This window comes from Hippocampus comes, unplaced genomic scaffold (assembly GCF_001891065.2).
Source record: "Hippocampus comes isolate QL1 unplaced genomic scaffold, H_comes_QL1_v1.1 scaffold5, whole genome shotgun sequence".
In the NCBI taxonomy this organism is placed as follows: domain Eukaryota; kingdom Metazoa; phylum Chordata; class Actinopteri; order Syngnathiformes; family Syngnathidae; genus Hippocampus; species Hippocampus comes.
In genome coordinates, this window is record NW_017805701.1 from 767216 (window position 1) to 794757 (window position 27542).

At 45.4% G+C, this 27542-nt stretch overlaps 2 protein-coding genes across 3 annotated transcripts in view; both read left to right on the forward strand.

Moving 5' to 3' along the window:
• Positions 1-2108, forward strand: part of LOC109523501 (cholesterol 24-hydroxylase) — a 9230-nt gene extending 7122 nt beyond the window's left edge. The window contains exons 13-15 of the mRNA XM_019882688.1: positions 919-1007; positions 1612-1678; positions 1762-2108. Of these exons, the coding sequence (XP_019738247.1) occupies positions 919-1007; positions 1612-1678; positions 1762-1914 (309 nt within the window). The 3' untranslated portion in view covers positions 1915-2108. The remainder of the gene's footprint in view (positions 1-918; positions 1008-1611; positions 1679-1761) is intronic.
• An 879-nt stretch (positions 2109-2987) lies between these two features.
• Positions 2988-27491, forward strand: igf2r (insulin-like growth factor 2 receptor). Of its 2 annotated transcripts, none has more exons than XM_019882673.1 (51): positions 2988-3291; positions 4853-4992; positions 6215-6333; positions 7331-7429; positions 7560-7692; positions 7867-7978; positions 8415-8523; positions 8611-8770; positions 9471-9663; positions 9912-10015; positions 10117-10281; positions 10588-10734; positions 10898-11050; positions 11245-11382; positions 11480-11630; positions 11715-11883; positions 12118-12233; positions 12349-12508; positions 12661-12837; positions 12930-13025; positions 13222-13323; positions 13432-13594; positions 13880-14056; positions 14128-14274; positions 14435-14613; positions 14703-14790; positions 15064-15273; positions 15376-15506; positions 15633-15736; positions 15947-16080; positions 16154-16350; positions 16443-16569; positions 16817-16948; positions 17350-17509; positions 17590-17698; positions 17863-17944; positions 18031-18164; positions 18318-18464; positions 18583-18741; positions 18906-19113; positions 19239-19391; positions 20314-20548; positions 20626-20762; positions 20851-20968; positions 22308-22454; positions 22540-22724; positions 23343-23529; positions 23887-24036; positions 24247-24316; positions 25299-25529; positions 25955-27491. In XM_019882673.1, exons 1-51 carry the CDS (start codon positions 3131-3133, stop codon positions 26114-26116), a joined length of 7467 nt encoding a protein of 2488 aa, XP_019738232.1. In that variant the 5' UTR covers positions 2988-3130; the 3' UTR covers positions 26117-27491. The 2 variants fall into 2 exon arrangements, with proteins under 2 accessions (XP_019738232.1, XP_019738231.1); XM_019882672.1 differs by having other exon boundaries at positions 2991-3291; positions 25299-25577.
• The last annotated feature ends 51 nt before the right edge of the window (positions 27492-27542 follow it).

Sequence of the window (27542 nt, forward strand, 5' to 3'; positions counted from 1 at the left end):
TCTTTTTTTTTTTTTTTTTTTTTTTTTTTTTTACAAATAATATTGGCAAAATACAATACATAAGACATCTGGGATAAGCTCCAGTGTTTATCCTCACGAAGATTGCAGGTGTACCTTCGTGAGGATAAACGGATTCGAAAATGGGTGGATGGATGGATTCTACATGAAATTTCTGATTAGTCCAATTAAAATCAGTATTTTTCTCATGAACTCATTCACTCCCAAAGACGTTTTTAAACGTCTTTTCAGACTTGGTCCAGAATTGGCTGGTACTGAATGAGTTAATATTATTCTTTAAAAAAAGCTACTTTTAAGGGATCTTATTTTATTCATTATTTTCTTTTCATCCAGGACAGGAAACCACGGCTAACCAGCTCGCGTTTTGCATCATGGAGCTCGCCAGGCATCCTCACGTCATGGAAAAGTGAGGAAAAAAGTCAAGCAAAACGACAACAACGGATTCGCCGGTTGTGTTTTGTTTTCTAGAGCTCAGAAGGAGGTGGACGACGTCATCGGGATGAAGCGGGAAATTAGCTACGACGATCTCGGGAAACTGGTTTACCTCTCACAGGTACGCTGACGGGGGATGTTAAAATCTTTGAATTGTAAAATCTTCCGATTTGAATCATAAAAGTGTTTTGTATTTTCCCCATGATGGTGTTGCGAGTCTACATTTTTGAAACATAGAAAATATTCTCTAATTTCATTCTAGGTTCTTAAAGAGACGTTAAGGATATACCCGACAGCTCCAGGAACGTCCCGTGAGCTCGTTGAGGACATCGTCGTCGACGGCATCCGCGTTCCGGCCGGAGCCACCTGTATCGTAAGGCATTGACCGTGGAAAAAAAACAAACAAAAAAAAGTAAAATAAGAATGAGTGATGGTTTTTATTTTTTTGGGTGGGGTGGGGTAATTTAGTTTAGCTCATATGTGTCCAGCAGAATGGAAAGGTTCTTCAAGAATCCGCTGGAATTTAACCCGGATCGCTTTCATCCAGACTCTCCCAAGTAAGGATTTTTTTTTCTTCTTGTGACATTACTACTCTTTGGAATGGTTAAAAAAAAAAAATATATCATATTTATTTGGTTTACAAAACAAGATCATAAATTCTCCTTACCCCCTAAAAAAATCTGCTAAAAAATGATTTTTTTTTTTACAGCTTTTTTATTTTTACCATTTACAAATGACAACAAACACAAGAAAAAATACTAAAAGGACAAGCTATTCTCAAACAGTCAAATGTTTTTCCGTTAATTCGTATACAGTATTTTATTGTTGTGAGCTTAATTAATCAGGTATCGCAATTTTATTCTGCCAAATATTGGAATCAGCATATTGCAATATTTTATTTAAAAACAACTCATCTTTTTTTTGGATGTTATTTATAATTTGATCACATGATATCCCAGCTTCTTAAGGAAACAATAAATACACTTACAATTCACGCAAAAGTTCGACTTTTGTTCTTCAAATTACAACATTGATATTTGATTTTTGTTTTGTTTTTTTAATGCAAAAAAGAACTTTTTTAAAATGTACATTTCCTGGTTTTTGGCTGACCTGTGACTGCATTTTTCCTATTCGAATGAAAATGTCTTTTTCCCCCCCAAGGCCTTATTACTGCTACTACCCTTTTTCTCTCGGCCCGCGATCCTGCCTGGGACAGAACTTTGCTCAGGTGATGACAAAAAAATAATAATCGACTCAAATTACCCGTTAAGAAGCAACGCTGTGAGTACCTTGATGTATTATTGTCGACAGATGGAAGCCAAAGTGGTGATGGCTAAGTTGCTGCAGAGGTTCGATTTCGCCCTGATGCCGGGGCAGAGCTTTGACATCCGCGACCTGGGCACGCTGCGCCCCAAGGGCGGCGTAATATGCACCGTCACGCATAGGAAGCACTACTGCCAATGAGTGTCCAAACTGTCGGCATCACACCAAAACAACTTTCAAAGTTGTTCTTCAATCCAAGCCAGTAAACCAAGAGAATTATTAGCTACGCCAAATCAATCAATATAGTACTTACTTTGAAATTTTTGTTGAGCTGCATTATCAGATGCCGCAGAATCAGAAACTCAATGCTAAAAAAAAAAGCATTTTATCGTTAACACTTTGTTGTTGTTGATTATGAATCCAGTGGAATTCGTTAGACATTATTAATCAATATAATAAACAGATATCCTGTACTATTAACGAAATATGAATATACTTGATGTATAAATATTGAACATTTTTTTGTTTTGCCTCTAATTCTATTGAATGAATAAAATCTATTTTGAATTACTGTATTTTTATTATTTTTGAAAAAAATACGGTACTGTACTTGACTGGTTCGTTTCACTTCATGCAGTTATTCAGAGTGACCACCAGGTGTCAGTATTGGTCTGGTGACGAAATATGTTGACATTTATTGTTTTTGAAATGAAAAACGTAAGCAAGTTGGTTGTTCATTTATGTGTGCCCTTCGATTGGCTGGCCTGGCAATCACAGTTCAGGGTGTACCACGCCTATTGCCCGAAAACCTTGGTGAGCAGAAGCACATAATGAGAAAATGGGTGGATAAACTATGATAACACGTAATTGAGGTACTGGCTGTTGAGGGACTCATCATCACGGCAGTTTTCCCGCGGGATCCCACTGACTCAACGAAAACACTCAAAAATTTCAGCTGGACGTTTTCTTGACAAAAACTGTATCTCTTATATTTTCTTTTCACTTTGACCATTCATGTTGTCGGTTTACTATTATTTAAGTTGATTTTAACCTTCCTCTGCTTCTTTGTCTACGCCAATTCTGATTGCAGTTTTGTGAAACTTTTACGCTTTACATTTTTGGAATGTCCCTTTGAGTGCTGTCGAGTTCCTCTCCGTTCATTCCTAGTCGAGCAGGATGCTAGATTGAAACGAATTTGCTGACAACATGCAATATCAGAAGTCGTTCCAAATTCCAATATTTATTTGCGTGACAAAGCTGCCAGTAGTTGAATGTCCCACGGTACTTGAAGCGCGCATGGCTGAACTACCTGACAGTCATGTGACGTCGAATCATGTGGCGCAGTCACTTCCTACCGAGCGATCCTTCCCCTGACGCGTTTATCATGTCGTCCTGCTGAACGGCCAGCCGCTCAAGCATGTTTTTACTGAACCACGGCCGGCGGCGCTTGCCTCTCGGGTGCCTGCTTTGCTTGGTGGTGAGTGTGGGATGTTTGCTGCTCCTCTCCGGAGCTACGACGGCCACTGCTACGGCGGCGGAGGAAAAGGAGGCAGGTCCGTGGTACCAGGACCTGTGCAGGTATAAACACACCTCCAGTGCAAACAAAACTACGTAGGCTTCCATTTTAACTCATAGAAGATTATATTACCATGAAATCGCCTAATCACGTTCACGCACACATACACAAAGTGTCAGCTGGGTCATGTGATCGTACTCCCGCCTCGTGACATTCAAAGGTTCAGAGAGCATGAGTCAGCCATTGCTTTCTTCGTCTCGTCAACTTCTTAACAATATTTCTTCTATTTCGAGACGTCTTTTGTCACGCCAAGAGTGTCCCGGGTAGCTAAGAAAGCTCATTTGGGCTATATTTATGGCCACGTTTGTGGCCGTCGGAGCTGGCTGTGGTCAAGCTAAAGTAGCGAGCTAGCGGCTAACCCGTCAACAACATGCGCTTCGCTGACATGATCTCCCCATTAGCAACTGGTTGCTGTCAAAGTGAGCAAATATTGACACGGTGGCGAGCTAACACACGGCGCTGTCACCAAACGAAGACTCTTTATTGACAAACATTCAAAGTTTGAACCGCAATAAGTCGATAGAAACAAGGAGTGATGCTCATCTCCCCTCAGTATGGCTTGGTTAAATGTGTTATTCCGATAGACAAAATATACATTTTCCCCCACAATGTAATTAACGTTTCCCAAGTGTGGCATACTTTCATTAAAAAAAAATACACTCTTAAGAATGAGACACATTAGTGGTGTGCATCTGAATTCCATGGGTATCTCGATAGATATTTCGATACATGGAGTGTACGATACGATTCAAGAACGGTACATTTTCAAATGGGATTATGATTTGGTTATTGGTACCATTGTAGCATTTGTCTTGTTTATTAATATAAAACATGTGAAACCTCTCAAAAGCTTTAAAAGCTGTTCACGTTAATGAAATTCAAAGAGAGAACAATTATCAGCAACGTCATATTTATACCTGGTATCGTTTATGCATTTCTAAAAAAAACCAAAAAAAAACGATGAGATGTGTCTCTAATTACGTGGGGTACCGTTCAGGAACGTACATTTTCCAAATGTAACGATTTGACTCGTATCAGTTAAAACAGATTTTTCAGTTCAAATCGGTTTTAATACCCCCCACCCCCTTAGCGAGACATATTTCAAAATTATATGTCAAGCAGAAATAGGCACACTTTAGGGCCATTGTGTCATAGGTTGCACCAATTTTCATCCCGGCCCACAGACTCCTGGGACACTGGTGAGCCTGGCTGTCGTAAGAGTGACAACTGAGTGCTATTAAAATTAGCACCCATTACGATACCATAATCACCAAGGAGAAACAAACAGCCATCTGTTGGGAACATTTGACAAGAACTGCAGCAGAAATCAAGATGGCAGAACAAGATCTAACCAAACTAGTTGCCAATCTAATGAAATCATCGGGCCAGCTGTATGTGGGGCGGGGATGAGGTTTGGCGTACTGTACGAGACCAATCAAAAAAAAACAAAAAACTGTCAAATTGTTTGTAATTTTTTGGGGGGCTTGGACTTCCACAGACATGTCTTACAAAAGTGTCTGAGCTACTTCTTGTACTTGATTTTATTCCATTTTCTCCCCAAAGCTATGAATGGGAGGCAATCGACCTGGATAAAAAAATAAGTTACACCTTCAAGCTGTGCGATTCGTCTCCGTTGACTTCCTGCGGTGAAGGCACTGCTGTCTGCGCCCGCAACCTGACAAGCAATGTTTACCACTCTGTCGGTGAGTCCGTCACGTCCTTCTCTTCCTGTGTGTTTCTCCTAAAGATGGTTTATTAATCATTTTTGTCGACTAATTTGAGTTGGTTATTGACCCCCCCCAAAAAATTGACTCAATGTTATGGTTGGGGTTTTTTTTGTATTTTTTTTTTCCCCCCTATCCCTCAGACTTAGTAGCTCCTGAACAGTGTCAGGAGTGGCGGTGTTGATTGATTACTTTATGCAAGCAGCCTGATGGACTCTCCCTCGTGTCCCATGACCGCCACATGGCACAAGATGTTTGATAGGTTTTTTTTTTATTTTTATTTTATTAACAGTTGCACTGCAGGATTACAAAGAGACACCGTGGTCATGTATTGTTAGGGTGCTCGGTGGGCTGTCTTTATGATTACGTCATCATCTTTTTCGCATACGATCCAGGTCCGAGCAATTTTGGCCGACGTTCGTTTGCCTTTCTTTGTGCTGTACTTTTCTGTAGTTCTCTTTATTTAATTGGAATCAGTGATGGTTTCTCCGCTTCTTATTGATCATTAGAATGTAAATAAGAAGGTTGTTTTTTTCATTTCTTTCGAACAGCGGCTTTTAAAAACAATTGTCGTGTACTTAAAATGACCTTACGCTGTCTTATTTGGGGTTAGTGGGGCACTTTCTGTATTGTGTAATGTTACACATGACTCATTTCCTTTTCATAGCAGCAAAACAAAGGCTTAAATCGCAACGTTCCCATTGTGGCAGTCAAAGGTATGAGGCTAGAATCATGTACATGAAGACAGTGCTCGGGACTGCAACATTCGAAACCCAACAGTAACCTGCACGGGGGGGACACCAGTTAAGTCATAATTACAGAAAATAAACACGGCAGGTCATGTTTCTTTAGGTTGCTGCCAAGTTCTCTGTATTAAACTACTGGCTGGCGGGGGTGCTGTCAGTGTGGTGACCATAGCAGAACTTTTCCCACTTCTGTTTATTTATATCAACCTCAAACATGCCAGCTGTGACAAATGATCTTCTCAAAGGGCAGTGGCTCAGCTGGGGTGAACATTTGTTTTTCAAAGCAAGCCTGGGAAGGAAAAAAGAAACAACATTTAGAGACGTATTTGTGAAACACGTCACGGCAAACACGTCACTCACCCAATTCGGCGCGCCTCACACATTCAGTCACAGATACGACACTGTTGTTAAGACCCACCCACTCGCACTCCATCACTTCTCTTCTCGTCACGCAGGTGAGCTGTCCCTGCGGAGGCTGTCCGGAACCGTCCTGGATTACAACAGCACCGTCAAATGTGCGGGAAATGACAACTTCATCCAGACCACCATCGGCTTCCAGTGTGGGAAAACCATGGTGAGCTGACACCAAAACGGTTCAACTCTCACAGAAAGTGCATAGTTGGGAGCCAGCAGGCCTTCAGGTCCGATACGGTTGACCTTTGATGTCATAAAATAGACAAACATTCCCACAGACTCACTCTCAACATCTTGATTTTAATCTTCGTCTGCTTCTTTGCCGCTAGTTTCGGCCTCAAAAGTACAATAGTTCTTATTTTGCCCCAAGTCTATATATAAAGGAGCGCCAAAGCGTATTTGGACCTGAGATTCGGCGCTTGGAATTGAAGCGGATTTACACGTGACGGGAGAAGTGAACAATTTTTTTTTTTTTTTTTGTCAGTGGACACTATAGCTTCTTGTTTGGTTTCAAGTTTGTAGCAGACGCGTCGGGGTCATGCACGTTGTGAGCATAACGGTGAGTGTGCGGCTCAACGGCATCCCTCACTTCCTGTTAACTGTCGGCTTCTGTCGAATAAACCCGCGTCACCCTCTCTTTGCGCGTTAAGCGCGGGAATGGAAAGTTACGCTTGTAGACGTTCCGTCACGTTACTCATCAACAGCACAAGACTGACAAATGTGATAAAACGCTAACAAGAAGTGGCTGACTCGGAAGAAAAAAAAATAGAGAAAGACAGGAATGTCTCACTGAGGACAATGTAACTTAAAATTTTTTTAACTATTCAGTTTTATATTAGTCACATTTTTCAACATATATTCACGTTAGCCACTTTGCACTCATTGTCTGCACTTAACGTAACGAATACATCCTCAATCACAACATTTTCTTCACGGTCCCAATCCAGTGCGTGTGGTCTATTTTCTTTGTCTGCTTATTGAACAACTAAACAATTGATCCGCTACCGGTGAGCTGAAGTTGACAAAGCTTACGGTGTTTGTGGGTTTTTATGGTGACGGATAAAGCTAAACGTCATCATTGTTGTTTTCCTGATCTTTGGGTCACAACACAGTGAGGCAATTTTGCATAATGCTATTGTCGTGTTTGCTGCGCACAGGGTACTCCGGAGTTTGTGGCCGTTTCCCAGTGCGTGCATTACTTTGAGTGGAGGACCTACGTGGCCTGCAGCAGCGACAAGTTCAAACCACACAAAGAGGTGCGACCGATGACACACTTTTGACAGACAAGAAGATGATGAAGAATGATGAGACGCCGTCGCTAACCTAAATTCTGTTTCTTTGTTTGAGCATTTTTTTTTTTTTTTTTTTTTTTGTGTGCGCATGCAGGTGCCCTGCTTTGTCTTTGACACCGACAGGAAGAAGCATGACCTCAACCCACTGATCAAAGTGAGCGGCGGCTACCTGGTAGACGACGGCGACGACAGCGTCGACTTCTACGTCAACATCTGCCGCAGCCTCAGTCAGTTGCCCGCAGTGTGTCGGAAAGAGGGTTGTGTTCGGAACATTAGCTTTCCGACGATTCTGTCACACCCGCGTCCACTGACCTTTCGCTACATTGCACAATTCCTCTGCATTTCTCGATTTAGCCTTGAGGTTTTATCATGTGAAGTGAAACCATCCTCCACTGTGACAGGTGGCGGAGAAACACGCTGTCCGGAAGGTTCTGCCGCCTGCCTGGTTACGAAGAACGTGGGCTACAACATGGGCTCTCCCACAAAGCCTTTAGAGCTCCTATCCAACGACAGGTTAGTCTTAACCAGTCTCGGGGTCCATATGAGATTCCCAAATGTCTGATTTCAAAAGAACAAAAAAAAAACGAATTGGCTAGCGTATTTTTCCATTTCGATCCGAAGACAGAAATTTGTGAATAAAGGAACCCCCTTGTTAAATTAAATCATCAATGTACCTCAAATTATGATCCTCAAACACTTTAGTAATTTCTGACTCCTCTTATAACATTACCCTGAAAATAACTACTTATGAAAATTGGCAAAAAAAAAAAAAAAAACCTCCAGGAGTGCAGTTTATCACCACTTCGAACCCTGTCAAAATACCAATTACTACTTTCCTATTGGCCATTTGATTCTATTTTTGACTAACTGGAGCGTCGCTACTTGATAGACGATACTTTTAATCTAACTTTGTTCCCTGGTTGTCGCCGTTGCTCGCCATCCTCTGAAGACTGAGGCTGCAGTACGACGTGAGCGCCGACGCGACTCCTCCCGCCTTCTGTAACGGACATTCTCCCGCTGTCACCATCACCTTCATCTGTCCATCAAGCAGACATTCAGTAGGTTACCCTCATGTTCGTAGCCCGTGCGAGCTGCCACGCATGTTGAGTGACTTTCCGTGGCTCCGAATGCTCTCCTGGTCACAGGGCAGCACTCCGAAAATGACGGCGGAGGCCAACTGCCGCTACGAAGTGGAATGGGTGACGGAGTACGCCTGCCACAGGGATTATTTGGAGAGCGACACGTGCAAACTCACCAGCCAGCAGCATGACATCTCCGTTGATTTGACACCACTCACCTTGAGCTGTAAGTTGTCCAATCGGTGGGACCTCGACAACTTTCAATAGTCAAAAAAAAAAAAAAAAATTCTAATTATTTTAACTAAACTAGTGATGGGCGATATGTCCATGCAATATTCAGTGATTTTTTTTTTTGTTGCAATATTCATTGATTTTTGGTTTTTTTTTTTTTTTTTTTTTTGGTGGGGGGACAAAAATTTGATATCCTATTTAAATTTCTCCTAAAAACTAAATTCAGAATATTTTCTGAGCTATAACTTGCATCAACTTCCACAGAAAGAGTCGGAATAAATATAATTTTTCCTTCACACTTAATGTGAAAATAAGTTCTGACTTTAGATGTCTTTTTTGGGGGGGGGGGGCAAAATATGCTTGTATGTTTTGACAAACTCCATGAATCGGCTGATCCATTTATTTTGAATAATGTGGCAACCCTGCATGCTTTCTCATGTAGATTTGTACGAGTGAGACAAGGCCACCTCAGCAAAATATTTGCCGCTTGGAAGCACACGCCTTGTGTCAACAACAGTTTTCAATATGGGGATGAAGGATTGTCATGTCTTTGGAAATGTTCAGCTTGTGCCATCAAATTCTTTTGCTTTCTTTCATAGCATGAATTAAAGTCACTGTATTAAAAAAAATAAAAATAAATGGCAGCTGGACATGATTGTGACCGCTTCCAAATCCATCTTTATTTTTATGTCTAGCTGCAGACCATCCCTACTATGCCCATTCGCCAGACAGCGACGGGACTGAAAGCTACATTTATTACTTGAACGTGTGTGGAAAAGTGCCCTCGGACGAATGCAGCAGCCTGGGAGAGTTTGTTTCCTCCTGCCAAGTGAAGAAGTCGGGCGACGTGAAGAAAGTGGCCGGGAGATACCAAAACCAGACTCTGCGGTAAATTTGTCTTTTGTCTGATTAACACACATCCGAATGTGCCTCTTTTTGGGTGTGAATACATTTTTGCAGCACGAGTTTGCTCCGCGCCGAATTTGATCATCTTGAGTGTTTGCTACTTTGTGTCCGTCTGCCCTTTTGACAACCATGAAAACCATTCCAATGTCCAAATCTTCTTCCATTTCAACACTTACAGAAATCAAACTCTGTAGTTGATCTTCAAGATGCCCCTGTCATTTCTTTTTCAGTTATTCCGACGGAGATCTGACTCTGATCTACCCCGACGGCGCCAAGTGCTCCACCGGCTTCCAGAGGATGACCATCATCAACTTTGACTGCAACAGGAACGCATGTGAGAAGCATCAGCCAAAACATCAGCTCCGGCGCCACGTTAGCCGCGGCGCGCTAGCTAATCCTTCTATACCGTGCGGTATTTTTTTTTTTTTTTTTCAGCCAATGGCGGTGTGGGGGCCCCTGTGTTTGCCGGGGAGACGGACTGCACGTACTACTTTGACTGGCAGACCGCGTACGCCTGCGTCAAGGAGAAAGAGGATCTTCTGTGTCGGGTTACTGATGGCAGCAAGCATTATGATCTTTCGCCCCTCACTCGCTTCCCTGGTGAGTGGGGAAGCTCCACCTATGCATGTTTTTTATTAATTTTTTTCTTGTGGAACCTGTCCCATCTATTTTCTGCAAAAGTCACCTTTCCGCGACTCCCCGTGTATTTTTCTGCTCTTTCTATAACAATGTCGCAAGATGCAGCCAAACCTGATACAGAATTACAGTGAAGGGGATGACTTAAATTCCGATATGATAACAATTCAATGGAAACTGAAACACCCCAAATGCAGCGTCGGGATACTTTCTGAGACAGTAGAACGATTCACGTGATACCGCTAGATAGCAGATTGTCTTTGGTTCCAGGGTCAGAGTTGAATGGCAACTGGGAGGCGGTGGATCCCAAATCCTCCGAGTCAGATTTGAAGCGCTTCTACCTCAACGTTTGCCACAAAGTCGTACAAGCAGGAGGAGCCGAGGGCTGCCCGGAGAGTGCGGCCATTTGTTCCGTAGGTAAGAAGAGAGACGGCAAGGTGGAGTAACCTCACTTGGAATTGTCAATTTATCGACGACCGAACACACAAGAACATCCAGAAGGTTGCCGTCAACCTCGTATTGAAAACAAGCGGAGGATGTCTGGCGGGATATATTTTATGCTCTTGATTTTCGGTTTCAGACAAAGACCAGAAGATGATCAGCCTGGGCAGCTTCCTCTCGTCCCCCCAGAAGACCGAAAAAGGAAACGACATCAGACTGGTGTACACCGATGGAGACTTTTGCAGCAAAACCACAAGGATTCAAACTATCCTGACGCTCAAGTGCAAACCAGGTGGCTTAACTCATTCACTCCCAAAGACGTTTTAAAACGTCTTTTCAGACTCGGTCTAGAATTGGCTGGTACTGAATGAGTTCATATTAATCATGCTAATCCTAATAATGATCCATGAGTGAGCCTAGGCCGGAAATTAAATTTCACCGTAAAAATCCAATTTGCCATTTTAATCTGTTTGCTGTCTCCTGCAGGAGATCTGGAGAGTGCCCCCATCCTCCGCAGTCTTTCATCGGATCGCTGCGTGTACGAGTTGGAGTGGTACACGGCGGCCACGTGCGTCCTCTCCAAGACACAAGGGGACAACTGCAAGGTGGAGGACCCGCAGGCCGGTACGACGCGTTCAAGCCTCAAATTCTCGCTTTGGATTATAGCGAAATAAACGACTTGTGTGTTGTTGTTTTTGTTTTTTTGTTTTTTACTCGCCAGGCTTCTCTTTCGACTTGTCGCCGCTCACCAAAGCTAACGGCGGCTATTACAACTTGACCAACGACAACTACGACTACTACATCAACGTATGCGGCCCGGTCACAGCCGCCACCTGTCCTGAAAAGGCCGGCGCTTGCCAGGTTGAATCAAGGTAAAAGAAAAACCGTTTGCAAACATCTACCGAATACTTTGCCCCACCCGTGTCTTCATATTTTTATTTTTCCTGTCATTACAGCAGTTGGAGTCTGGGGCAGGCAAACTCACTGCTGTCCTACTATGACGGCCTTCTCCAGTTGACTTACAGCAACGGCTCGCAGTACAACAACCAGCAACACACGCTCCGATCCACCCTCATCTCCTTCCTCTGCGACCCCGAAGCCGGTGCTGGAAAACCAGAATTCCAGGTCGACATCCTGTCACTTTTTGTTCTTTTCATATGTTTTGACGAGCAGATTCTTTAACTCTTTAATTCCGCAAGACGTACTTGTACGTCTTTTTAAAATTAGCTCCCGCCTACCAAGGACGTACTTGTACGTCTAAGTTTTTTTTTTTTGCGTCATAGAGAGGAGGAGGGTCTGATTCAATCTGTGAATAAGAATAAGCCGTTTGAATGAGTTAATTTTCTTCAATGGGCACAGGTGGAAGACAAGTACACGTATAACTTTCACTGGTATACATCGTACGCATGTCCCGAGAGGCCTCACGAGTGTCTGGTGACCGATCCGAAAACTTTGGACCAATACGACCTGTCCAGGTACACTCATTTGAATACAGCGAGCCCCTGCTATTTTTGTGAATAGTGTGAATTAGCTTCCACAAAAATAAAAAAATAAAAAAAAAGGATTTTGACATCTTCCTTCCATCTGCAGCCTGTCTTACCCCTCATCCGGCAGCAACTGGCAGGCCATGGACCTGTCCGACTCCGCCGCCCTGCGGAAGTACTACATCAACGTATGCCGGCCCATCAACGCCGTTAAGGGCTGCGACCGCCACGCATCCGTCTGCCAGATGAAGTACACAACCACAGAGGTACATCCGTGTATCCTCGTGAGAGTTGTGTTGAATATTTGTCGTTGGGGTCCGGTTCTACCAGCCACAATAGTGATCGAATGGATCCCTCCCCTGAAGATGTCAAAAAGTACAAAATTAATGTATTTTATCCTCTCCCGGCCGTCTCTCAGGGCTACCCGCAAGAAGTGGTGTCTGTAAGTAACATGGGTGTCTCCAAACGCGGCCCCATCATCGAGGGCCGCGACCGGCTCCTGCTGGAGTTCACAGACGGTGCCCCCTGCGAGTCAGACGGCCTAAAGCTGACGTACACCAGCCGAATCCACCTGGTGTGCACCAGGGGAATGCTGGTCAGTGAAACACTTTGGGTGGTCAGGGCGCAACTCGGCAATCTCTGTGTCACTCGTTTATGTGAAATTTTTTCGTCTTCATTGTCACACAGTCAATGGGCCCCCGATTCCTCATATACCAGAACTGCACTGCCAACTTCATTTGGGAGACGAGAGCTGCCTGTGCCATCACCACTACCAAGAATAGTGTAAGTGATTCTTATTGATTAATTTGAGTTGATGAGTCAGAATCATTAAAAAAAAAAAAAAGTATTTTTAGCTCACATGCGTTCGCAAACTACATTGACAACAAACGCAACATTTTTGGGCATCTTGAGTTTTATTTTCATGCGTATATCGCCCAGCCCCACGCCCTGCAAAGTGAGCAATGTGCTTCCATCTCAGAGCTGCGCTGTGATAGATCCCAACACCGGCCTGGAGTTGAACCTGCAGCCGCTCGCCTCCAAGATCGGATACAAGACCAGCGCCAACGGAAAGGACTTCTTGGTAAGACAGATGTCGGGATGATTTCGTTGTGACACACTTTTTACAGAAGTCATTTTAAATATGAATAATACTCTTCAACGCTTCCTCCTGGTCCATCCCACCTCGCAGGTGAACATCTGCTCAGACCTGGCCGATTGCGGCGCGGGAATGGCGGGCTGCGAACTGGAAGAAGGGCATCCCGTCAGCCCAGTGGGGGTGGAGAAGACCCTGCAGTACTCCACGGATGGCCTCCTCAAACTGACATATAAGGGACCCCGTGACGATTCGACAGGTAAGCAGACGGCAAAGTACGACCCTCCGCCTCACCACAGTCTCTGTTTGGCCCCCTCGCAGTGTGTGTAGAAGTCAAAATAAAATGAAATGTATGCACTGCTTTTATTTTTAATGTATTTATCAATTCGTTTTTCCCCCTTTTTCTGTTGCTTTCAATGCTTTTATTTTGATGTGCACATATGTCGTAGCTTCTGTCAGTCGCAACAATACAATTTACTGCTTTGTATGAAGCGTCACAATGTTTCCCCGTTGGAAAAAAAATGACCTCTTCCTTCCTTTTCAGCAACGCGGGACACCTTCACCATTAACTTGGTGTGCGATCCAAACGCACATCCGGGATCATTGAAGCTGCTGCGTGAGGACTTGAACACCCTGCCCAGCCACGTGGTCCACGACGTCCTCTTCGAGTTCTCCACCGCACTGGCCTGCGTCCCCGCGCCGGTGGACTGCCGCGTCATCGGTATCGGCACGGAAGATGTCGCGAGATCGGTCCACCTTCTTCAATTCAACGTGCGTTTGTGTGCACTCCAGATTCCCGTGGCAACGAGTACGACTTGAGTCACCTGGTCCGAGGCGAAGAGGACAACCCCTGGGTTGCCATAGATACGGACGCGGTGAAATCGCGCAGCTTTTACATTAATTTCTGCAGACCCCTCCCCTCTCTGAAGGACTGTCCTGGTCAGTGTGCGATTGCTCTCACAGTGCATTTGTCAAATGCTACCCTGCGTTATCCACGGCACATTTAATACATGGACACATAAATAAGGCCAAAAGCGCACTCACTCTTAAAAGCTTGATAAATTTATGAGCCACAAAATGCATATATGACTCCCTGCAGTGGGTCCTTTGGGTGCTTGTGCCGTCATTGATGGAGCCAGTTACAGCCTGGGTCTGGTCCAGGCCAGCCCGCAGGTGGCGGAGGACGGCTCCATCAGCATCTTGTACCACCACGGGGACCAGTGCGGCGCAGCGTCTCGCTACTCCACACGCATCATCTTGTTGTGCGACGACAGCCCAGTGAGTCATCTGGAACGTTCTTCCTGCCAATGTTCAGTTGCACAAAATAGGGCTGGGCGAGAAACACACCATGTGTTTGTGTTTTGCAGGGCTCCCTGATGTTCGACCGGCAGGACGGTTGCGAGTACGTCTTCATTTTGCGGACCTCCGAAGCCTGTCCCATCAGGAAGTCGCAAGGTAGAGTCGCTGCACGGACGATGCACCTGACTGCTAGCGGTTCCGGTGATGTCATGACTGGCGCATTTGCTTCGTAGTTATTTTTAGTGCTAAAATCTGAGCTCTTCCCGCATCCCAAAAAGCCACTTGATAGCTTTAATCAAGACTACAAATTTGGAATGCCTGTAAGTAGTAGCTAATGTGTACATAGTTTAGTAGGTAATGTAAAAAACCTAAACGGTAACGGTTTTAAATGTCTGTCTGACAATAGTGCTTGCCCACGTTTCTTCCAAGGTGACGAGTGCCGCGTCCGCGACCCGAGAAGTGGCTTTGAGTTCAACCTGAGCTCCCTGAAGGGCAAAGATTACCCAGTGAGGAGCGACAAGTACATCTACCACCTGTCGGTATGCGGCGGACTCCAGAGGGGCGTCTGCACCGACAAAGACACGGGCGACGACGCCGTCTCCTCGTGCCAGGTGGACGGAAGCAACCACAAGATAGCAGGTGACCAAAAAAAAAAAAAGCGTCCCGGTTTGCGGTCTGTCTCTGCTGTGTGGCTTTTTCTGCAATTGTGGTTGATATGCGTGTGTGTGCGTGCGCGTGCAGGGGTGGCTAACCAGCGTCTGATCTTCGTGGGAGATCAGCTGATCTTGAACTACACCAACGGGGAGACATGTCACAAGATCTACCAGCGGTCCACAGAGATCCACTTCTCCTGCCACCCTGACATGCACCCTGTAAGCTTCACGCTTTGATTGCAAACTCTTCGACTTCATCGCTTTTTTTTCAGTTAAACTACCCAAATGAACTACGGCACACAAGATGCAACTGCAATAGTTTCCCTTTGTTTTCTTTTTCTTAAGGGGGTGCCAGAATTCATCAAGGAGACTCCGGATTGCACCTACTTGTTCAACTGGCCGACCGCACTGGCGTGCCTCCCTGTCAAAACCACCAGCTGCTCATACCAGTAAGATGCTTCTCAAGGAGCTCCATCTTATTGTCACATCCACGGACATCGTACTTTGTCATGCGACAGAACCAGCGAGCCAGAAAGAATCAATAAAAATATAAATAGCGAGCTTTAGGTAGGCGACGGGGTGAATGTAGTGCATCGGTACCCCTTTTTTCTGGTCTACGGTCACATCCGGTAGTTATGTTTGCTCTTCCTGCCCTCCAGTGACAGTCGGGGCCACTCCTATGACCTCTCACCTCTGGCCATGGAGGCCCGCAACTGGGAGGTGACAGCTTCGACAGAGGACACCAGCAAGAGATTCTACATCAATATCTGCAGGTCGCTGGTGCCGCAGGGAGGTGCGTCTTTTGTGCCCGTCACTCTTCCCAAATATGTTTGCTTTCAATGAAAGATGCTCTTCTGCTGCGGCAGGTTCGTGGAAGTGTCCCTCCGGCAGTGCATCCTGCGTGAAGATCGGAGACCAATACGTGAGTCTGGGTCATGTGACGAGCGGCCCCACGTGGGACACGAGCGTGCTGAAGCTGCAGTACAGCGGCGGCCAGGCCTGTCCCGACGGAGTCCGCAACAGGAGTACCATCATTCGCTTCAAGTGCGACAAAGACCAAGTTGTACGTTACCAAATGTAGACTTTATCTTGCACAAAATTATTGTTCCAGAACCACCCCACGTTATGGTTTCAAACCTTTATATCCCCTCTCAGGACTCTCGTCCAACTCTCATTTCCGCCATCGAGGACTGTTTGTACACCTTCGTGTGGTTCACGGCCGCTGCCTGCCCATTGAACAGCAGCCAGCACGACGGCTGCAGAGTCGCCAACCCAGCTACAGGTTGAATTTTTAACTTTCCTTTTGCAGCATATCCATGTAGTTTAGGTAGAGGGCAAAATGTGTCCCGCGGACTAGATCTGATCCGATGCGTTTTTTTCATCCTACCCAGTTCAATTTCCTTTCGAATCCCGCAGCATTTGTTGCATTGCAAAAAAAAAAAAACAAAATAAAATAAAAAATTGTACTACCCATCCCCGATGTTGCAAACTGTGATTTCTTTTTTCATGAAATCTTTTGTCTTTTGAAGGTCACTTGTTTGACCTGAACAGCCTGAGACGGGATGGCGGTTACACGGTGTACGACCACGACATCCACAGCAGGATGTTCCGCGTCAACATTTGCGCGGACGTGGCCAACGCCGGCTGTAGCCCAGGAACCGGTAGGTCACAATTGGAATCCTTTCCCAGGTGTCTTGATGCATCTGTGACATGCTCGCTTCAAAAATACCCCAGGGATCTTTTCGTATCCCACTTCCTGTCAAGATTAAATTTTTTCATCCATATTTGTTATTTTCAAAATGGAATTATTATTGAAATTATTTTTTTTTAAATAATATATGTATGCTACATTCATATTTCATCATCAGAGGCTCAAAGTTCACCACTCGGTTCAATGCTATACCGTATTCATCCATGCAGGCTAGCCGATGACACATTAACTTCCACCAACATCCGCCATTTCCATCCCATGGCGGTCTTTTCTCCTTGCAGCGACTATCAACGTTTCCACTCGATATTCATAACGCATATGCATGTGCTCAAGTCTTGATTTTTGTCGCAGCGGTGTGCATTAAAGACGTCAACACTGCGCTGAGCGGTGGCCAGACCAGTGGGAAGCTCTCGTACAAGGATCACGTGGTGGAGCTGACGTATGAGGGAGGAAGTCCATGCCCCGCCAACCCCGCCCTCAAGCACAACACCGTCATCCACTTCATCTGCCGGTAGGGTGTCCACTCCCTACGATGACATCTGCTCAGAGATTGCGTGCCGACTTTATAAAGTTATCCAATGTATTTTCTAGACCACCCAGTATGAGCTCTGCCCTACCGGAACCAGTCCTCATTGACTCCAACGCAGACACGTGCACGCATTTGTTTGCCTTCCACACTCACCTGGTGTGCGAGCAGCCTGTGAGTATGTTTGTGTGCGTGATTAAAAAAAACAAAGCAAACATGGATGAACAACTTGTGATGCGCCATGACTCCAGATTTACCACCATGTCTAAAATGTTGGAAGTCGCTGTAAAGATGACGGCCAAAACAGTGTCTTTGATCACCTTATGACATCCTCCCAGGTCACATGTTCTGTCCGGAATGGCTCCAACACGATTGACCTGTCTCCTCTGATCCACTTCACTGGATACTACACCGCCACAGGTTCGCTTGCGCGCACAGATGACTTGTCAACCGGCTCGATGTTGTTCGTCCACGTCGATCCCTCTTTTTGCCTTTGTGGTCTTCAGATGACGCGGTGGACGAAAATGATGACTTTCCAGACTTTTACATCAACATTTGTCAGCCTCTGAACCCCATTCCCGGTGTCACCTGCCCGCCTGGCGCCATCGTCTGTATGGACCCAGACAACGGACCCCCAATTGTGAGTCACAATTAATTTGATTTGAACATGTCAATAAGAATGCAGATATTATTGCACAACAACGGATGACCTTCTTTGAAGTGGAAGAGGAATGACGTTTATAATAATTGTCAGAGTCTTGACGCTTGACATTTCTCTTTGCGTCGATGAAAGGACATCGGGCGGACGACGAGCGGCCCTCAGATCAGCGCCACGGGCGATGTGTCCATCACTTATTTCAGCTCCACCCGGTGTGCGTCGAACCCGGCACTAAACTACACCTCCACCATCATCTTCACCTGCCAGAGAGGCGTGGAGCTGGTTAGAACACTATTTACTGCATGACATCTGTTTTTTTTTTTTTTTTTTTTTTTTTTGTTGTTTTTTGTGTTCCAAACTCTCGTTTTAGCACAGCAAAAACTGGGCTTTGTGTCTTCAGGGATCCCCGCACATGCTGAGGCTGCAGGGCTGCGTTTACGTTTTTGAATGGGCGACCCCTATCGTGTGTTCGGATGCCACCCACACCAGCGGATGCAAACTGGTTGACACTCAGCTGCAGTACACTTTTGACTTGGCGACATTGACAGGCCAAGTGCAGGTGAGGCTTTGTGCATCACCCCCACCCCCCCCTCCCCGAATTTACGACAGTCTTAACTCATTCACTCCCAAAGCCGTTTTTAAACGTCATTTCAGACTTGGTCTAGAATTGGCTGGTACTGAATGAGTTAATATCATGTGACATGCGTTCATTTGTGTTGACAGGTCCCGCTGGACACCTCCACCAGCTACCTCATCAATGTGTGCAGCTCGGTGGCCGAGCCCACTTGCAAGGGCGCCGCCGTTTGTCGTGTGGCGGGCTCGGGCAAATCGGCGGTGTCGTTCGGCATCAGCAAGGCCATGACCATGGATTTCAAGCACGAGGAGCAAGCCGTGCTGATGCAGTACGGCGGCGGCGATCCGTGCCCACCCGGTAAGTACGCGGTGGCCACTGTCTGAAGTGCTCCCATGTCTGATCGCAAGGAAGCTATTGGGTCTTGGTTTTGTTCATATTTTTTAATTGACAGCCCTCATAAGAGATACCTATATGTGTTGTAGTGACGCATGAAGGTGAGGCGTGCGTGTTCCCCTTCACGTTCATGAAGCGGTCGTACACTGAATGCACCACAGATGACAGGACCGATGGCAAGAAGTGGTGCGCCACGACCGCCAACTATGACAAGGATCAAAAATGGGGCTTCTGCGAGCCAGGTGAGGCTGCAAAGTTCACTCAGCAACTTGAAATTTGGTAGACATGTTTATCATGAGTAAGCCCACAAAAAAAAAAAAACACTGTCCAGAAGCCTGGCCAGAAAAGAGACAGGAAGTTGGCCGTTCTTTTTTTTTTTTTTTTTTTTTTTTTTGTTACTGAAGCAGATGTTTTAAATTTTTCCCGCGACTGCCCTTTAAAAGCCAACGTGAATTTGGAAATTTACCCCCAGCAGTCAGTTTCACTTAACGATTTGTTGGGCATGCATGGAGACAAAAATGTCTCAAGAAGCCATGCCAGAAAAGATACAGTAGCTCAAGACATTTTGAGTTGAAGCAGACATTTTAGAGCAGGGGTGTCAAACCCATTTTTGCGGCGGGCCACATTGTAATTCCCGTTTCCCTTGGAGGGCCGTGATGAGTGAAACTAAAAAGAAGTCAAGAATAATGTTCTATTCAACTATTATTTAAGTAACTCGAATGAGGGATTTGGTAACAAAAAAAAAATGCTTATAATATGTCACAAATTTATTACATATGAAAATTTGAAGGTTTGGTACCCATTTTAGCAAGTATCATGGAAGTCGTCATCTTTGATTTGCTTTCGCGGGCCACTTAAAATGATGTGGCGGGCCACATCTGGCCCCCGGGCCTCTAGTTCGACACCTGTGTTTTAGAGTTTTGAAGGTGCCCCCCCCCCCAACATCTAGAGTGTGAAACCTCAGCCCTTGCAGACAGTTTCAGTCTGTAACACAAAATTTGGATTAACAGAAGCGAAACCGCCCAAAAAGTCTCAAGACACGCCTGAAAAGGCACAGGAAGTCGTCCATTTCATAGTTTCGTTGCGTGCAGGCGTCGAAGTTCGATGACTGGAAAACGCAATTGCGGCTCGAATACGTCTTCATTCTTTCCCCTCTTGATTTAGCGTCTGCCAAGCGCCGGTCGTCCATCCTGTTTACCTGCGACCCGTCCGCGGGCCACGGCTCCCCGCAGCTGCTGTCGGAAACGGCGGGATGCTCGGCAACCTTCCAGTGGCGAACGAGCGCCGTGTGCGCCCCGCGGAAGATGGAGTGCAAGCTGGTCAGTCAGCATCAAACCTTCGACCTGCGAGGCCTCTCTTCCATCACGAAGCCGTGGAAGTTCAACCACGACGGCGACTCGTGAGTCTCTTTTGGGAAATGAGATTTGTCTTCTCATTGTCGGGCCTCGTGACTCTCTCCCATTTCCATATCGCCAGGTATTTCGTCAACTTGTGTCAGGGGATTCATAAAGGACCCCCGGGTTGTGACGAGGGGGCCACTGTGTGTCGGCACTTGGCAGACGGAACCACGCAGACGCTGGGTCGTGTCCACACTCAGAAGATGAGTTACAAGGGTGAGAAATCATGACGTTAAATTACGGCTTGAATAAAGTACCGGTATTTATCTACCTATAACTGGTCTCACTCTTCCCTCTCACATAGACGCCATGATTTCGGTCAACTATTCAGCCGGCGACGCCTCTTGCGGTAACGGCGTGCCAGCAAAGACGGAGATCCAGCTGAGTTGCAGCACCACTCTCGGACACCCGGCCATCATCAAGTATGAACGCAGCTCGACATGTGACAAAAAGGCCAGGCGGCAGTGAAGTCCACAAACGCGCCGGACGCTTTAGTTGCGAAAAACTTGGGACGGTGACATTCATTTACTTTCCAGTTTGGCTGTCTCGAGCTACCGGTTAATGAGAGAAGAGTGTGCGTCTTTCGCGTTAAACTTTGGCTTCTTAAGACGTCATTATTAAGCAATGCGGTACTGTAGAGCTCCTGGAATATATCTCGTTGTCTTTCACTCATTCACTCCCAAAGACGTTTTTAAACGTCTTTTCAGACTTGGTCTAGAATTGGGTGGTACTGAATGAGTTCATAACACTTCTTATTTTTCTCCGATAAAAATAACATCCATGTATTTATATTTCTTATCCATATATGCCCAAATCTCGAGCTGACTTTTCAGTGACTGAAGCTGTGTAGGACCGTTAGTTTGATATACGGAAGTCAATCCTGTTACACATCAAAACTGCACAAAATTTCAAAATAAGACGTAGGATTTACATAGCACTCAGCGAGATGCGTTTTCAAAGGCGACGGGAAGAAAACAAAATGGCGGCAAAAGGGGGTGGACGACAATTTATTTCAGTTATATATCAGCATTGAACACTTGAGTGGCTGCCTTTATAAGTTTTCGCCGTTGCTAAACGGGCTCCTCAGAAAACGCACTCACTCTTTGATTGCGCCTTACTCTTTCGCTGTATATCGATATTTTTTTGTTTCCTGGAGAACCCACGGGGTCAAATTTGGCCCCTATAAATTCTGCTACTCAAATGCTCCCCTTAAATCCCAAAGGGTCAAATTTGGCCCTTATCCTAAATTAGGATTAAGGCATTGAATATTTGAAAAAACTTATATTTTGGTGTTCAGTGAACATATAGCAGTCATTTAATGTATAATTCATCATTTTCCTAAGAAGAAAAGGGTTCTTGGGTTCTCCAGGGTTAAGGTGGAAGTAAACCTAAACGGTGGCATGATTCATTGACTTTTGAGGGGAGAACATTCACAAAACCGGGGGCAGTCGATGAGTTCAAAAAAGAACCGACAAAGTCTCGCAATTCCAAACGATGTGTTCATCAATGTTGCCAAATCTCTTCGGTCGGCGTTATCAGCTGTGTTTTGAAAAGAGGGGAAGCCACTTTGGACATTTCCAAACGAACAGGAAAGATTCGACTAAACAAGGGAGAAAAATACCATTGATTTCTTTTGTTTGTTATCCAAAACTTGATCTTATTTTCTTGTGACTGTGTACGTTTTTTTTTTTTTTTTTTTTTGTGGCAGCCTGTGTGTTACATCAGCGCAAACTTTAAAGTCGTGTGCATGAAATCTCTCAGGACCGACAGGGCGTCCTGCCTCTTTGTGATCGGCTGGGAGACCCACTTGGCGTGCGCCGTCAAGCAGCGTGAGGTCGAGATGGTCAACGGCACCATTCAGAACCCCAACACGGGCGCCCGCCTCAGTCTCGGGGAGCTTTACTTCAGGTAGCGTCGTGTGAAATAAATGTGTTGCCCCTTCTTCTACCCTCCACCCGCAGTCACATCTCAAAACGTGTGTGTGTGTCCTCAGTCCGCACCAAGCCTCCGGAGACATCAGAGATAACGGCGACCACTACATCTACCACATCCAACTGTCCGGGCTCACCAACAGCTCCCTGCCCACCTGCGTGGGCGCCAACATATGCCAGGTCAAACTCAACGGAGCCTACAGGCGGCGGATCGGATCCTCCAGCAAGGCCAAATATTGCATTAAAGGTATTTGACATGCTCACTTAAGAGCACAGGTCACCATTTTTTTTTTTTTTTTAAACAGGGAACTACTGATTAGATTCAAATTATTTGCGGTGGGAAAAAAAAAAATCTTTTCGCCCGCTAACTTGTCTCCACCAATGGATGGAACGATTTATACCGCTATGAACAGCATGATTTAAAATTCAAGTCGAAAAGTTTGCCCTGCCCTGCTGTCGAGTGCAGCCTTGAAAATCGAGAGTTTATTTCGTCTGGCCCCTTGAAGGTTAATACGTGATCTTTTCATGCATCAGCGCCATGAAGTCCTGAAAAGTAAGCGGGTACAGTGACTCATTGACTTTTATTATGTAATTTGGAGATAATTTGTGAGGAAAAAGAGACGTTGACAGAAAGCACGTGTATAGCATGCAGGGAGTGCGCTTATCTTTTAAAAGCCTTAAAAAGAATTCACGATCCTTTAATCTGCCATTCCGAGGTCTTAAAATGCTACAAATGAAAGGAGGGTTGTGGACACTTGTTTTTTTTTTTGGGGGGGGGGGGGCAACATGAAAAAAAAATGTGGAGAAAAAAGGAAATTGCCGTGACGACTTTACCTATTCAACGTATGTCTAATTCGCCCAACAGGTGCCAACCTGGATGTGACGGTGTCCTCGGACTCGACGTGCGGGCGCGAGAGAACCAAAACGGCGTCGTCCACCATCATGTTTCAGTGCAACCCGACGGCTGGCGTGGGCATCCCCAAGTTCATGCGGGAGACTGACGAGTGCCAGTACATGTTTGTGTGGCACACCGACGCCGTGTGTGGCCTCACGTGAGTCACACAAAATATTATGACAGAGTTAAAATGGTTTTGGTCGATGTATGACGCGATGTATGATACGGTGGGCGATTGGTTAACACGTCCGTCTCACAGTGCAGAGGTGCGGGGTTCGATTCCGGCTGCGACCTTCCTGTGTGGAGTTTGCGTGTTCTCCCCGTGGGTTTTCTCCGGGTAACAAAAACATGCATGGAAGGTTCCATCGAACACTCTAAATTGCCCCAAGGTGCGAGTGTGAGCGCAAACGAATGTTCGTCTACACGTGCCCTGTTCAACCAGTTCAGGGTGTCCCCCGCCATGTAAATGCGGAATAATAGACCAGCCATGACGTGTCTTCTCCGTGTCCTGTAGGACTGTGGACACACAGACGCAAGATGACGAAGACGGCGACCTCCCGGCTCTTTCCAGGAGGAGTCAAGTGTTGGCCGTGTTGGTGAGCCTCCTGATGGCGGGCATGAGCGTTTGTCTACTCGCGCTGGTGCTGCGGAAGCGAGAGAGAAGGTACGAAAAACGTCTTTTCTTTTGAAGGAGTCATTTTTTTCATGTGTTTTATCCTCATGAGGGTGGCGGGTGAGCTGGATCTTAGCCTAGCTGTCATGGTCATCAAAATGTAGTGTAACGGCGATTATTATGTAAATTAGATGAATGTAGACATTGCAGTTGATGAAAATTGAGATCCGTTTGATAAATTTAGCTTTTGTTCCCTTCCAGAGAATTGATGATTCAGAAGGTGGCCGGCTGCTGCAGGAGAGGCAACCAGGTCTCCTATAAATATTCCAAGGTGTGTGAACGAGTGACTGAAGTCGATGTACTTTTAGACCAGGGTTATGATATTTGATTTTTTGTGCTATTTTTAAATTTTTAATTTTGACTTTTTTTTCACTTGCTTTTAGATTGTTTTTAGAGCAGGATGGTCAATTTTTATTTATTTATTTTTTTCCAAACTACCTCATTTTAGTTTACTTTTGATTAGTTTTAGTATTCTTTATATATGCAGTATTAACGGATTGCAAAAGGTCACAAATAATAATTTAATGAAGTAAGAAACTTCCGTACAGCCACAGAGGAATACATTTAAAATGAACCACGAAAGCTCAAGCTGTATTAGCGGATTGCAAAAGGTCACAAATAGTAATTTAATGAAGTAAGAAACTGCAATTCCTAACTGACAGTTCAGTGTTGTTCTTCTGTACAACCAGAGAGGAATACATTTAAAATGAACCACGAAAGCTCAATTTAATGAAAGATGAAAACAAAGGACATTTTGCCCGTGGTCTTCATTCGACAGGAAGTCATATCTTTTGATTTTGGAGGGCTTGACGGGTTCCTTCCTCTCTCCCTGCTCTTCGCCCAAATCTCCGATGGGAGGGCAACGAACTTGTAAAACGAGCAATGACCAAAAAGGTTCCCAAAAAAATAAAACCTAAATTGTCGTGTCTGCAATAGCAACTCCACAGTTTCTTCACTCCCAGCAGGCGGCTCTAAAGATAAAAACAAAGGACATTTTGCATTTAATTATAGTCGGTCTTCATTCAACATGAGGTCATATCTTTTGATTTTGGAGGGCTTGACAGGTTCCTTCCTCTCTCCCTGCTCTTTGCAGAAATCTCTGATGGGAGGGCAAATAACTTAAAGGTTTCCAAAAAAAAAAAATCAAAATTGTCACAACTCCACAGTTTCTTCACTCCCAGCAGGCGGCTCAATATTTGCGTCCAGCGTCATGTGTTGGGTTGTGAAGGAATGTCCCCTGCGCGGGCTTTCAGGTGAACATGGACGAAGATGCGGGCGAAGACGAGATGGAGTGGCTGATGGAGGAACTCGAGGCTCCTTCTGCGACCTCTTCCACTTTGTCCTTCTCCTCTTCGCATCGGGGCCGCAGTCACCAAAGCAACGGGCACATCAAAACCAAGCCGGTCAACACGGACGGCCTTCGTTCCTTCTCGTTGGACGAGCAGGAGGACGACAGCGAGGACGAGGTGCTCAGCGTTCCCGGAGTGCGTGTGGTCAAGTCATCCTTCGCCCATCGCAGCGTCTTCCTGCAGGTAAAAAAATTAAAAAAAATTTTTTTTGGCTAACAGGCAAGACAAACCAACGCAGCTTGTCTTCGTTTGTGCTTTAGCATCGTAGCAACACACGTCGCCTTCACTTGCCCTTTGTCAACATGACAACATACCTTCCCTTCCTTCACTTGCACTTCGGCCAGATAACAAGAAAACCGATGAAGCAACGCATGTTGCCTTCGCTTTGACGAAATAAACAAAAGCAACACGTATTTCCCCCCACTTTGCTTGCACTTTGTCAAGATAAGCTCTCGCCTTCGCTTTGACGAAATAACAAACAAAAGCAACACGTATTTCCCCCACTTTGCTTGCACTTTGTCAAGATAAGCTCTCACCTCTCTTGTTGTCGTGCCGATCAGGAGGAGAGCGACGAAGATCTGGTGGGCCTCCTGGATGAGCCCGAACGAAAGCGGAGGAGCCACAAAGCTCGCTTGGCGGCCGGCCGCCTCAATAACAACGCGGCACCTAAAGCCAAGCGGGAGGATGACGACGACAGCGATGAGGACCTCCTGCGGGTGTAACTCACCCTCCGGAACTGCACTCTCTCTCTCTATCTCTCTCTCTCTCGCTCTCTCTCAATCTCTTTCTCAGTGAATGTCGCCATAGAAACGCCCTCAGCATTACTGACACTTCCTCCGCCCCCTTTTGCCGCCATTTTGTTATTTATTGATTGCTCCGTTTATTTAAAAAGTGTTTCTCACCGTTGCTCTGGAAGCGATCAAGACGGGCAAGTTGGCCACCGGGCGCCACGTTTGTCCACAACGGTGTTCTTTTTTTTTTTGATTGTAGCCGTGCCATTTCGTTAGCACTTTATCTCAAAGCGAGTGTCTCTTTGCAGATTGTTTAAGACGGAAGGTCGTACGCGGCAGCAAAAGCGGCGCAGCAAATGGTTCGAGCGGCCGTGAAAACGACGAACAAACTCTCGACGTAGGCGGTGAAGGTTAGTCGTCGTCCGGCTTTAAAGGGAATAAAGATGCTCGGGTGTCAGATTGTTTACACTCAAGGTAAAATGCGAATCTTTACTCCCCCTGAAAAGAGAACGTGAGGCTTTTTTTTAAGATTGTTCTCGCATTTTCGTGCTCGAGTACACGATCCTTTTGTTTGTTTGATATTTTATGATTATTTAAGCGTGATTCTGCGGACGGATGTCAGGTGAACGTTCTCAGAGTGGCCTTGTGAGTAAAGTTGCCCTGTCGAAGCCATATTTCTACGCCTGTTGTCATTGCTTTTTGGTCGCGCTGTCAAAACGGTAGTCAAATAGGTATTTCCCAAATATTTTGGGGTGAAAATGCCAGCTAAATTATGAAGACTCACAAATATTTTTATTCCTCTGAAAATCAAAGTAATCAAGGGTGGACCACTTCGGTATATTAATGCCTCGCCTCACATAATTGCCCCATCAGACAAAAAGGTGCACAGCCTCACCTTCTCATGGGGGACAAAAAACAGATGTGCTCAAGTGTTGCCCACTTCCGCAAATAATTGCCTCACTTCACATAAATGCTCCCCGTTTCCACTTGAATAAACACCTCACCCCACATAATCACTTCGGTAAATAAATGGCACACTTGAGATAAACGAAAAATAGATCATTTGAGGAAATAAATGCCCTGTCTCCGCCAAGGAAAAGAATAAATTGATGATCAGTTGTTGGCCACTTGAGAAAATAAATGCCTCACCTCAGACAAATTATTTCAACTATTTTATCACCTTCGAAACAATGTCGCCATTTGAGTAGACATAAGAAATGCCGAGTACGTTTCGGTCACGAAGCTTCAAGACGTTTATGTCGAGCAGTATTTATTCAACCCGTAACATTTCAACGAATAAATTCTGTATTATCGTCAAAGCTGTGAGGAAGTCTGGCTTTGGTATGTGAATGTGTTTGGTACTGTCCCAACAATGAAAAAAATTGCGGGGATTCACCCATGCTTTGTTGTCTGAGAT

What these genes read in the sequence shown, in the direction of transcription:
- igf2r (XM_019882672.1), top strand. Translation starts at nt 3,131, where the DNA reads ATGTTTTTACTGAACCACGGCCGGCGGCGCTTGCCTCTCGGGTGCCTG. An exon ending in CAACATCTGCCGCAGCCTCA is followed by an intron (nt 7,693 to 7,866) that starts GTCAGTTGCCCG and finishes CCACTGTGACAG; the next exon opens with GTGGCGGAGAAACACGCTGT. An exon ending in GGTGGACTGCCGCGTCATCG is followed by an intron (nt 14,057 to 14,127) that starts GTATCGGCACGG and finishes TGTGCACTCCAG; the next exon opens with ATTCCCGTGGCAACGAGTAC.